General features: G+C 42.2%; 1 protein-coding gene and 1 long non-coding RNA gene across 3 annotated transcripts in view; one reads left to right on the top strand and one right to left on the bottom strand.

Moving 5' to 3' along the window:
* The window catches only part of LOC309566442, a 476925-nt gene that overhangs the window by 174976 nt on the left and 289529 nt on the right, over window positions 1-12420 (bottom strand). The window lies entirely within an intron of this gene.
* The window catches only part of GOSR2 (golgi SNAP receptor complex member 2), a 34251-nt gene that overhangs the window by 12375 nt on the left and 9456 nt on the right, over window positions 1-12420 (top strand). For both annotated transcript variants that reach the window (XM_082271586.1, XM_082271585.1), the window contains exon 3: window positions 357-465. In XM_082271586.1, coding sequence (XP_082127712.1) covers window positions 357-465 — 109 coding nt within the window. The remainder of the gene's footprint in view (window positions 1-356; window positions 466-12420) is intronic.

Genomic DNA, 12420 nt, shown 5'->3' with positions numbered 1-12420 from the left:
AGTTACAAGTAGTAGGAATAGCCTTTGTGTAACAATATGGCTGCCCCCATATACATGTATAACCTCTAAGATATATACATATTTTTTTCTACACCAAAAGTGGTTTCTTTTACATATTAAAAAGAGCGGGGGAAAAAGTGTATTTATGTGTGATTGTGTGTGTGTGTGTGTGTGTGTGTGTGTGTGTGTGTATATATATATATTTATATTAATTTTACTCAATTTCCTTAAGCATAACTGTGTATTGTACAATACTGTGGGTTTATATTTTACGCATTGCAGGAAGAGGTTAAGCATTAGATTACAACATTTTCAAAATTAGTCATGTGATGTTTTTCCCTTTAATTTCCTACCAGTTGTGGAGAATGAAATTCACGCAAGAATAGACCAGATCTTTAGTAACTTGGAGCGTTTGGAGATCTTATGTAGCAAAGAGCCTCCCAGCAAAAGGCAGAATGCCAAACTGTAAGTACAACAGTAAATCACTGGGGTGTCCATCGTCTTCCTTAACCCTCGATGCAAAATAGTTCAGTCACCTTTGCACCACGTGCTCCAATCATTTCAAATAATCCTTTCCTTGTGCAACGTTTTGCACTTGACCTTAAGCATTATACTTTACTCTGAGGACATCTCACAATCACACCTACTATGGCCAAAGTTCATCCCTTCAATTTACTGAGTTCAGGTGTTTCCAGTGAAGAGTGCTGTTAATGTTACATTATATAAAGACATTTTGGACAATTGTTCACTTCCAATCCCTTGTGGTAACAGTTTTGGGAAGGCCCTTTTCTGATTCAGCATGAATGTGCCATGGCTACAAAGCCATCTCCATATAGTAATTGATGAAATGATACACAGCATATAAATAGGTGTGACTGAAAAAAGTGCAATAAATTTGCAAAATATGTGATAGTGTGTGTAATTACTATGTGATCTAATATTGCACCATCAACCTCAAATACATAAATAGATCAATAATACTCACTAAAGTGCAAAACAGTGCTGATACTGCAAAAATAAAGTGCAAAACATTGCTAATTCTTCATACTCCGTAAATGTATATGCATATAAATCAATAATAAATAAATAGTCATTTTCTTAAGTCCCAAAATTCCAATTTTAAGCAAGTAGCCAGTGAAAGTGCAATGTGCTTTGTGCTCCTTATTAAGCACATTGGTGCCAATCCGTGCAAAAATAAAGTGTAATCTTGTGCAGCTTCCACTTACCAGACTGCCAGGACCCCGTAGCAATAATGCATGTGGGTCAAAAACGCTCTAGTCCGGTGTGGAGTAGGATGCCTTTTTAACCGCTTGCCAACCGCCGCAAGTACATATACTGCGGCGGTCAGCCCCGGCCAGGCAAAGTGACGTACCGGTACGTCACTAGCCTGTGAGCCAATAGATGTGCCCATCCGCTTGGTCTCCTTCACCTGAAAAGGAATTGGATAGTTAGGCATTTTTTTTTTTTCACTCACCTTGTAATTGGAGATTGAAAATACTCACCTATTCTCTACTTCCTCCCTCGGTGCCGCTGCTCCGACGTCACTTCCTTTCTTGCGATGATTCCTGGGAGCTGAACGTCATTGCTCCCAGGAATTAATGCGACGGCACCGGCCCCGCTCGTCACTTCTGGGGCGACGCCGCATTCCCTGCTAAACAGCTTCTGGGCATGCCCAGAAACTGTGGAGGAATGCGGCGCCGCACCGGAAGTGACGAGCGGGGCCGGTGCAGGCGCATTCTGGGACAAGAAGACGCGGAAGAGGACGCAAAAGAGGATCGCGCTGGCTTCAGCTGCCCACAACAGAGATGGCAACGCTGGAGAAGAAATTTTAAAAGTGAGTATTTCTTCTTGTAGGTAAGTGCGAACCGGGACAGATCAGAGGCTATACATTGTGGAATGTACTAGCCCTGACTGTCCCGGGGGAATGTTCACTGAAAAAAAGTTTTCGTCCCCTCCTTCTCCAATAAAGTTAACCCCTTCCCTGCCAGTGTCATTTTTACAGTAACAGTGTATATGTATAGCACTGATTACTGGAGTAATGTCACTGGTACCCCCAAAAGTGTCAAATGTCAGTCAAGGGTCCGATCTGTCCACCGCAGTGTCGCAGTCCCGCAAAAAAAAAAATCGCAGATCGCCGCCATTACTCGTTAAAAAAAAAAAACACAACAAAAATCTTTCCCTTAGTTAGTAAACGCAATAACTCTTGCGCAAACCAATCAAAATACACTTATTGTGATTTTTTTTTTTTTTTTTTACCAAACATATGTAGCAGAAAACAAGTTGGCCAAAAATGTTAAAAAATTTTGATTTTTACTTTTTTTTTTTTTTGGGGGGGAATTTCATATAAAAAAAATGTGAAAAATATTATTTTTGCAAAATTGTCGCTATTTTTTGTTTATAGCGCATGATCAAAAATTGCACAGGTGATCAAATACCACCAAAAGAAAGCTCTGTTTGTAGGAAAAAAAGGACGTCAAATTCGTTTAGGTACAGCGTCGCATGACCGCGCAATTGCCCGTTAAATTCACGCAGTGCCGAATCGCAAAATAGGGCCTGGTCAGGAAGGGGGTAAAATCTTCCGGGGCTTAAGTGGTTAAATCACATAGATAAACTCTTCCCCTGGACCAAACTTGCTCTTATATACTCAATCTCCCCCAGATGGACCGGTGGTTAGTGACCATGCGGAAGGAAAACTCCAATAGTGTAATCCCACTTAGATAAACCGTTTATTAATAAATCAAAAGAATTACACTCACATTTATCCAAAATATAAAGCCGCAGAAATAAGAATAGAGGACTTCCTGGTTGCAGGTGACCGCTCGCGCAGCGCTGGTCCCCGCTTGCGTTCCACCGCGTCCGGAAGTGACGTAGATGCAGCCGTAAACCGGAAATTGCGTTGACGCATTTCGCCCGCCTATTGGGCGTTATTGCACTTTCACTGGCTACTTACTTAAAATTTGAATTTTGGGACTTTAAGAAAAAGACTATTTATTATTGATTTATATGCATATACATTTACGGAGTATGAAGAATTAGCAATGTTTTGCACTTTATTTTTGTAGTATCAGCATTGTTTTGCATTATAGTGAGTATTATTGATCTATTTATGTATTTGAGGTTGATGCTGCAATATTAGATTACATGGTAATATTTACACACACTATCACATATTTTCGCATATTTTGCACATTTTTTTTTTTCACTTTTTTCAGTCACACCTATTTATGCGCTGTGTATCATTTCATCAATTATTACTAAATCGCCAAATTTTTTGAACAGCTGCATTTGTGGGTTTTATCTATCAATTTATAGCGCAGGACACCCCCCTTTTTGCATCTCCATATAGGCATGGTCTAATGAGTTTGGTGTGTAGGAATACGGATGGTGTGCACAAATCCCTGAACTTAACCCTACTGTACGCCATAGAGAATAAATTGGGACGCTAATTGTGAGCCTTGTCTCCTAATCTAATGTCCGTATTTGGCCTTGCAAATGCTTATTTGGCTGAATGGGCACAAATTCCTACAGACATGCTCCACAATGTTGTGGAAATCATTTTCAGAAGAGTGGAGGCTGGTATAACCTCAAAGACAGGGACAGCTCTAAGGTTTTAGAATGCAATGTCACCTCATAGAAGTGTGATGGTTAAGGGTCTACTCAGTGGCTTTATTTTTCATCTCATAAAGAGCTAGAAATTGGCAATGCAAATATATTGCCGTTGTATCCTGCCAGTGTTTAAGATATCTATTCAAAAGGTTTCATTACAGTGCATACTGGAACTCTAGCAACCAAACCCTGATGAAGGGGGATTCTTTGGCCCCAATGCGTCGAATACTGTTTTGCCACTGGTCCTGATTTCCATGTCAAGAATAAAGGATATATGGAATTTTGAAATGATTGGCTCTTGGTTTCTTCTGTTTACATAATACACTATATTACCAAAAGTATTGGGACACCTGCCTTTACATGAACGAGTTTGGGGTGGAGAAACTTGACTGGCCTGCACAGTCCTGATCTCAACCCGATAGAACACCTTTGGGATGAATTTGAGCAGAGACTGCGAGCCAGGCCTTCTATCCAACATCAGTGCCTGACCTCACAAATGTACTTCTGGAAGAATGGTCAAACATCCCCATAGACACACTCCTAAACCTTGTGGACAGCATTCCCAGAAGAGTTGAAGGTGTTATAGCTGCAAAGGGTGGACCAACTCAATATGGAATCCTACAGACTAAAGCCTCGTACACACGCAATGATTTTCCGCCGACCGGTCGTCCGTCTTTTGTCCAGAGTGGTGTTTTGTTGGTTGGAATGTGCCTAGACTGCACTGGACTTTTGTCGACCGACAAAATTCTACTTCAGAAGTGATGTCATGTGTTGATTTGCTTTCTTTGTGTTCTTTCTTCTCTGAGCATGCCCAGTCTTGCTCATAAGATTTTTCCCTGTCGAAATCTGTACTGACTGCACGAAAATCGGCCGTGTTTTGACAGCGGACAAAAATTTTATAGCCTGCACACCAGATTTTTTTCGGCCGAAAAGTCGGAGTCGGTTGTTGGAAGCATCATACTAACAAGCCGAAAATCGGCGGATCGGTCGTCAGACGAAAATTCCTGGCCGAATTTCGACACGTGTGTACGAGGCTTAAGACTGGAATGCCAATAAAGTTCATGTGTGTGTAAAGACAGGCGTCCCAATACTTTTGGTAATATAGAGTAGTTCTCAAGTCAGGTGTGTTCCACTCTGGTGGGACTATCCCCTCACTTCATGTTTTCTGAGCGACTGGGATTCATTTGAATGGACAACCATCAACCCGTATTAGCTTTAGGTCCAGCACTGCCTTTTTATTTCATTACACAATTTTTCATCTTGGCAGTTGTGTTCAGCCTCGGTAGCTAAATTATTCTAGTTTCCGATGTTCTGAATCTGAGCCAAGACAATGCAGTGAAATGTATACCATGGTCTCTTCACCAGCGTCTTCAGAGAACACTGCAGCTTTGAGTTAAAGTGAAAATCCCAACCACTTGAAGTGGAACCCCTGGAAATAATTTCCCTTTGGTATTGAATAAAGTAGGGACAGATATAAATTCAGATTTGGGTTGGGTGTTCATAGCCCAATTGGCGAAATTTGCTCCCTTCTGTCCCAGTGACTGGAACAAAGTGAGGGAAAATATTCACAGGGACACAATAAAAAACCAACTGGGGATATCATTTATCCATTTCCAATTCTATCTAAAGCTTAAAAAAAAATAAATAAAAAAAATGTGGCTGGGGGTACAATATTAGTTTTTTCGGCTTTCTAACATTTTTGCCAACTTATTTTATATCAGTTTCAGTCAGTCATTTTATAGACCTCTTCAGCTACTATTGATATCAAGTGTAATATTTAATAGACTGAATATTGTTACCTTGAACAATATTTCTCAAAAAAAACGTCTATATAATTTTTTTTCTGCCATAAAAATTCTATGTTAAAGCAGAACTCCCTTTTATTTGCTAGAAATTAAAATGAGGCAACTGAGGTGTTTAAATTATTTTGAATGCAGTTCTCTCCTCCTCTTCACCTTTCCTGCTTTAAATAAAAGGTGGGGGTGACCGGCAGAAAGATAATAATAAAGCAGTATTCAACCCAAATGCAAACATTTTATTATAGTACAGCTTACCAGTTCTTAGATGTGATGGCTGTATTCATTTTTCTTTTTAGGCTTTTTTTCCTTTATTTTGCAGTAGGTCTGTTGTTTTTCAAAAGAACAAGCGGTCCTGCAGATGTAGCAGTTACAGGGCTGAGACAAACCATTTAACACTGAGAGCGGCGCTTACAATGATCAGCTTTTATTTATATAAAATGTATTCTCACCCCAAAAAAATGTTTTCTGTAACTACCAAATTAAAGGTGAACTCCAGCTAACACTTTATCGGCAGTGTATCTTAATCTGCTAGTGCTAATAGTCCCCTCCCTCCAGAATACCAATGCTGCTGTCCAAAGGTCCCCCTTTGCGGTGGGGAGCCTAAAAAAAGAAAACCAATGCAGCCACCACATCTAATGATCGGTAAGTTTGAATGCATTACATTTTTGGGTTTAATACTTTAAAATCTATGCTTCCAGGTAAAGGAAATGGGCATACGTATTGTCTATGCTCTTGGAAAATAGGGATGCAAAATGATTATCTGTCAGAAAAATGGTCAATTTCTAAATTTTAAATTTGTTGTCATGGGCAGTGTTCATCTACAATAAATCAATCAATGGTCCACCTATTTGGATAAAAATTGAATAGATGCTTTTGTTACCCCCTTCTCCCTGTTTCCCCCCCCCCCAGCCCTGCTTCCTTTCTTCTGCATACATATGTTGTAGCACCTACAACGTCTGAGTTTGGTTCTACCTTGTCATTTTAACTACAGTTTACTGGTTACCTGTTCGACTTGTTCGCTCATTCTGGCTGACTGTAGCCCATGTTTCTCCTGTTTGGTTGATACCCGTGAGGTTCCTCTCACCCCCCCCCCCCCCTGCCTCTTCCCACGCGGTACGGTAGACTTGGGTACTGTTTCCTTTTTAGTTTAACAATTGGTTGGTTTCACCTCCGCACCTAGGCACAGTGTACTCCCTATATGGGGTGCCGAAAGGTTGGCAATGCCAATCACTATTCTCTCGTGACCACCCATTTTACCGCCCCTTGTCTTCTTACCCTCACGATTTGCTGTAGTTAGTTATTGATCATGCTCTGTTACCGAGCTTTGTTTACACTACCTCGCATTATTCTGTATGTCAAACGTTGTTACTCACTTGCATTATTCAATAAAATACTTGAAACAGAAAAATGGAATAGATGACTACATTGGACCTTGAGGGCCAGTTCACATTTGTGCGGCGATCGCATGTAATTCGGAGCGCACTGCTCCTTCATTAAATGCGATCGGATGTGTGGATGAGAATTCAGCCATACACTTTGTATGGCTAAATTCGTACTGCACCCACACAAAAGACGCACATGACCCTTTTTCCAAGCCGCATCAGGATTGGATCGCACAGTGGTTCACACTTGTGCGATCCAATCCTGTGCGAACTGTCAGATCGCACTGCGATATGCGATCAAACTGAGGGTGTCGTTAACATTTCATTGACACCCCCTGCATATCGCATATGGCAGTGTGAACTGCCAGATGTGCGTTTGCGATGCGCGAACAGGCTGCGAATTCGCAGCCTTCCCGCATCGCACAAGTGTGAATCGGGACTTGCATTACATAGATGTAGGTTATTGGGATGGAAAATGTACAGAAATTGTACAATCAGCAAAATAAACATTTTAGTTGAAATTGCACATTTCTTAAAAATTTGTTAGCAAATGTCCAAAGATAACTTTTTAAATGGGAGACCAGTCAGTGCCCTTACAACCTTTGTAATGATCTACATCTTTCCTGTCATCCGCTTTTACCCGCATGACTCAGATATGGCATTTATTACCTGCTACCCATTGTAGGGTACAGTCGAGAACTTACCTGGAACGGGTTAAGAAGCTAAACTCTACTGGTATGAAACGGAAGCAAAAATAATTTCTTTACAAGTCTCTGCTTCCATAATTCTAATTATTTTTTTATAGTTTGAAAAATGCCTCAGATCCTATCTGCTGTTATAACCTGGACTTCAAAAAGGGTTGGAAATGGACAAGAATAATAATTTACTAAAGAGGGGGAGGTAAGGAGTGAGAACTGGAATACTTCTGTAGCTGGCATGCACACTTCCCCCCTGCTTCGGATTCCACACACACCCCCAGGGCGGTTTTGGGAAGCTTTTAAATGAGTCAGGTCAGGAGAAGGGCTTGGAACAGGTTTCCTGTGTATGGTTCTGTGATAGCAAGTCAACTTTCCATACTGAGCAGGTAGTTACCTCCATTAACCCACAGAGCACCAGGACAAAAGAGTGCACAGCCAGGAAGTGAGCAATTGGGGATTTGCCTGCGTAAAGATCTATTTGGGAAATAATTATCAAATCTTTGCTTGCAGTAAACGATTAAAAAAAAAAAAAAAAAAGGATGTGTGTATGTGTCATTTCTTCAGTGTTGTCACCTGAAAAGATATAACAAAAAATTTACAAAAATGTGAGGGGTGCACTCACTTTTGTGAGATACTGTGTGTGTATGTATGTGTGTGTGTGTAATATGTGTGTGTGTATACATATACACATATACACATACACACACACACACACACACACACACACACACACAGTATCTCACAAAAGTGAGACACATATATATGTGTGTGTATGTGTGTGTGTGTATGTGTGTATGTGTATGTGTGTATATATATATATATATATATATATATATATATATATATATATATATATATATATATATATATATATATATATATATAGTGGGTACGGAAAGTATTCAGACCCCCTTAAATTTTTCACTCTTTTTGTTATATTGCAGCCATTTGCTAAAATCATTTAAGTTCATTCTTCTTCCTCATGAATGTACACATAGCACCCCATACTGACAGAAAAACACAGAATTGTTGACATTGTTGCAGATTTATTAAAAAAGAAAAACTGAAATATCACATGGTCCTAAGTATTCAGACCCTTTGCTGTGACACTCATATATTTAACTCAGGTGCTTTCCATTTCTTCTGATCATCCTTGAGATGGTTCTACACCTTCATTTGAGTCCAGCTGTGTTTGATTATACTGATTGGACTTGATTAGGAAAGCCACACACCTGGTCTATATAAGACCTTCCAGATCACAATGCATGTCAGAGCAAATGAGAATCATGAGGTCAAAGGAACTGCCTGAAGAGCTCAGAGACAGAATTGTGGCAAGGCACAGATCTGGCCAAGGTTACAAAAAGATTTCTGCTGCACTTAAGGTTCCTAAGAGCACAGTGGCCTCCATAATCCTCAAATGGAAGACGTTTGGGACGACCAGAACCCTTCCTAGAGCTGGCCGTCCGGCCAAACTGAGCTATCGGGGGAGAAGAGCCTTGGTGAGAGAGGTAAAGAAGAACCCAAAGATCACTGTAGCTGAGCTCCAGAGATGCAGTCAGGAGATGGGAGAAAGTTGTAGAAAGTCAACCATCACTGCAGCCCTCCACCAGTCGGGGCTTTATGGCAGAGTGGCCCGACGGAAGCCTCTCCTCAGTGTAAGACACATGAAAGCCCGCATGGAGTTTGCTAAAAAACACCCGAAGGACTCCAAGATGGTGAGAAATAAGATTCTCTGGTCTGATGAGACCAAAATAGAACTTTTTGGCCTTAATTCTAAGCGGTATGTGTGGAGAAAACCAGGCACTGCTCATCACCTGTCCAATACAGTCCCAACAGTGAAGCATGGTGGTGGCAGCATCATGCTGTGGGGGTGTTTTTCAGCTGCAAGGACAGGACGACTGGTTGCAATCGAGGGAAAGATGAATGCGGCCAAGTACAGGGATATCCTGGACAAAAACCTTCTCCAGAGTGCTCTGGACCTCAGACTGGGCCGAAGGTTTACCTTCCAACAAGACAATGACCCTAAGCACACAGCTAAAATAACGAAGGAGTGGCTTCAAAACAACTCCGTGACTGTTCTTGAATGGCCCAGCCAGAGCCCTGACTTAAACCCAATTGAGCATCTCTGGAGAGACCTAAAAATGGCTGTCCACCAACGTTTACCATCCAACCTGACAGAACTGGAGAGGATCTGCAAGGAGGAATGGCAGAGGATCCCCAAATCCAGGTGTGAAAGACTTGTTGCATCTTTCCCAAAAAGACTCCTGGCTGTATTAGATCAAAAGGGGGCTTCTACTAAATACTGAGCAAAGGGTCTGAATACTTAGGACCATGTGATATTTCAGTTTTTCTTTTTTAATAAATCTGCAACAATGTCAACAATTCTGTGTTTTTCTGTCAGTATGGGGTGCTATGTGTACATTCATGAGGAAGAAGAATGAACTTAAAATGATTTTAGCAAATGGCTGCAATATAACAAAGAGTGAAAAATTTAAGGGGGTCTGAATACTTTCCGTACCCACTATATATATATATATATATATATATATATATATATATATATATATTAGTATGTATGTGTGTGTGTGTGTGTATATATATATACATACATACATACACACACAGTATCTCACAAAAAGTGAGTACACCCCTCACCTTTTTGTAAATATTTTATTATATCTTTTCATGTGACAACACTGAAGAAATAACACTTTGCTACAATGTAAAGTAGTGAGTGTACAGCTTGTATAAGGGCTCTTTCACACGGCCGCTCCGCTTGTCCGCAAATCATCCTATTTTTTTGCGGATGATTTGCGGACATAATGTAAGTCAATGGCATTGCGGATGTCAGCGGAATACCGTCCGCTGACATCCGATTTTCTTCCTTTCAGTTCTGTTCCGTTTTTTGGAATGGAACAGAACCCTATTTTTCCTCCGTGTAAAAAACGGAAAGGAAGGAAAATTGGATGTCAGCGGTGTCATCCGCTGACATCCGCAATCCACATAGACTTACATTATGTCCGCATATCATCCGCAAACGGATGGGATGATATGCGTGCATACGGAGCGGATGACACAAATGTCATCCACTCTGTGAAAAAAAAAAAAAAAAAAGTCCCGCAGCGGACACAAACAGCGGAGCGGCCGTCTGAAAGAGCCCTAGCAGTGTAAATTTGCTGTCCCCTCAAAATAACTCAACACACAGCCATTAATGTCTAAACTGCTGGCAACAAAAGTGAGTACACATCTAAGTGAAAATGTCCAAATTGGGCCCAATTAGCCATTTTCCCTCCCCGGTGTCATGTGACTTGTTAGTGTTACAAGGTCTCAGGTGTGAATGGAGAGCAGGTGCGTTAAATTTGGTGTTATTGCTCTCACTCTCTCATACTGGTTACTGGAAGTTCAACATGGCACCTCATGGCAAAAAACTCTCTGAGGAGCTGAAAAAAAAAAAAAGAATTGTTGCTCTACATAAAGATGGCCTAGGCCATGGGTGTCCAACCTTTTGGCTTCTCTGGGCCACATTGAGTGTAGAGAAATTTTCTTGGGCCGCATATAAAATATATACTACAGTTAAGGTAATATAAGTAATAAAACGCCGCCGCGCCCTTCCCGCATGCCCATCCAATGCAGCTTCACCAGTGCGTGCCCAGCCAATGCAGCCTGATCAGTGCCCATCCAATGCAGCCTCACAAGTGCATGCCCATCCAATGCAGCCTCACCAGTGCGTGCCCATCCAATGCAGTCTGCAATGAAGAGAGGAGAGCCGCTGGATTACACAGAGCAGGGATCTCCCGCTTACCCGGTGACCGCTATCATACGAAGTCCTGCCTCCTGGACCGGCTCCTATGATAGACATCACCAATGTGCTGTCTACCTTTGACAGAGGCTCCGAGGCAGCCTCTGCCTACAGTTAGTTGGAAGCCACTGTGGCCGTGCCCCCCGACTCGACTTCCTTCCTCCCCAGCAAAAAAAAAAATAGTCAGGGGGCAGTGGGCCGCATTGCCTGTGGTTCTGGGCCGCAGGTTGGACATGCCTGGCCTAGGCAATAAGACGATTGCCAAGACCCTTAAACTGAGCTGCAGCACGGTGGCCAAGATCATACAGCAGTTTAACAGGACAGGTTCCACTCAGAGCAGGCCTCGCCATGGCCGACCAAAGAAGTTGAGTGCACATGCTCAGCGTCATATCCAGAGGTTGTCTTTGGGAAATAGATTTATGCGTGCTGCCAGCATTGCTGCAGAGGTTGAAGGGGTGGGGGGTCAGCCTGTCAGTGCTCAGACCATATGCCGCACACTGCATCAAATTGGTCTGCATGGCTATCATCCCAGAAGGAAGGCTCTATTAAAGATGATGCACAATAAAGCCCACAAACAGTTTGCTGAAGACAAGCAGACTAAGGACATGGATTACTGGAACCATGTCCTGTGGTCTGATGAGACCAAGACAAACGTATTTGATTCAGATGGTGTCAAGCGTGTGCGGCGGCAACCAGGTGAGGAGTACAAAGACAAGAGTGTCTTGCCTACAGTCAAGCATGGTGGTGGGAGTGTCATGGTCTGGGGCTGCTGGCATTGGGGAGCTACAGTTCTTTGAGGGAACCATGAATGCCAACATGTACTGTGACATACTGAAGCAGAGCATGATCCCCTCCCTTCGGAGACTGGGCCTGCAGAGCAGTATTCCAACATAACGATCCCAACACACCTCCCAAGACGACCACTGCCTTGCTAAAGAAGCTGAGGGTAAAGATGATGGACTGGCCAAGCATGTCTCCAGGCCTAAACCCTATTGTGCATCTGGGGGGCATCCTGAAATGGAAGGTGGAGGAGAGCAAGGTCTCTAACATCCACCAGCTCCGTGATGTCATCATGGAGGAGTGGAAGAGGACTCCAATGGCAACCTGTGAAGCTCTGGTGAAGTCCATGCCCAAGA

The sequence above is a fragment of the Pelophylax lessonae genome (genome assembly GCF_965119305.1).
Source record: "Pelophylax lessonae genome assembly, chromosome: 11".
Classification (NCBI taxonomy): Eukaryota; Metazoa; Chordata; class Amphibia; order Anura; family Ranidae; genus Pelophylax; species Pelophylax lessonae.
This window is presented reverse-complemented; position numbering and strand designations above follow the sequence as displayed.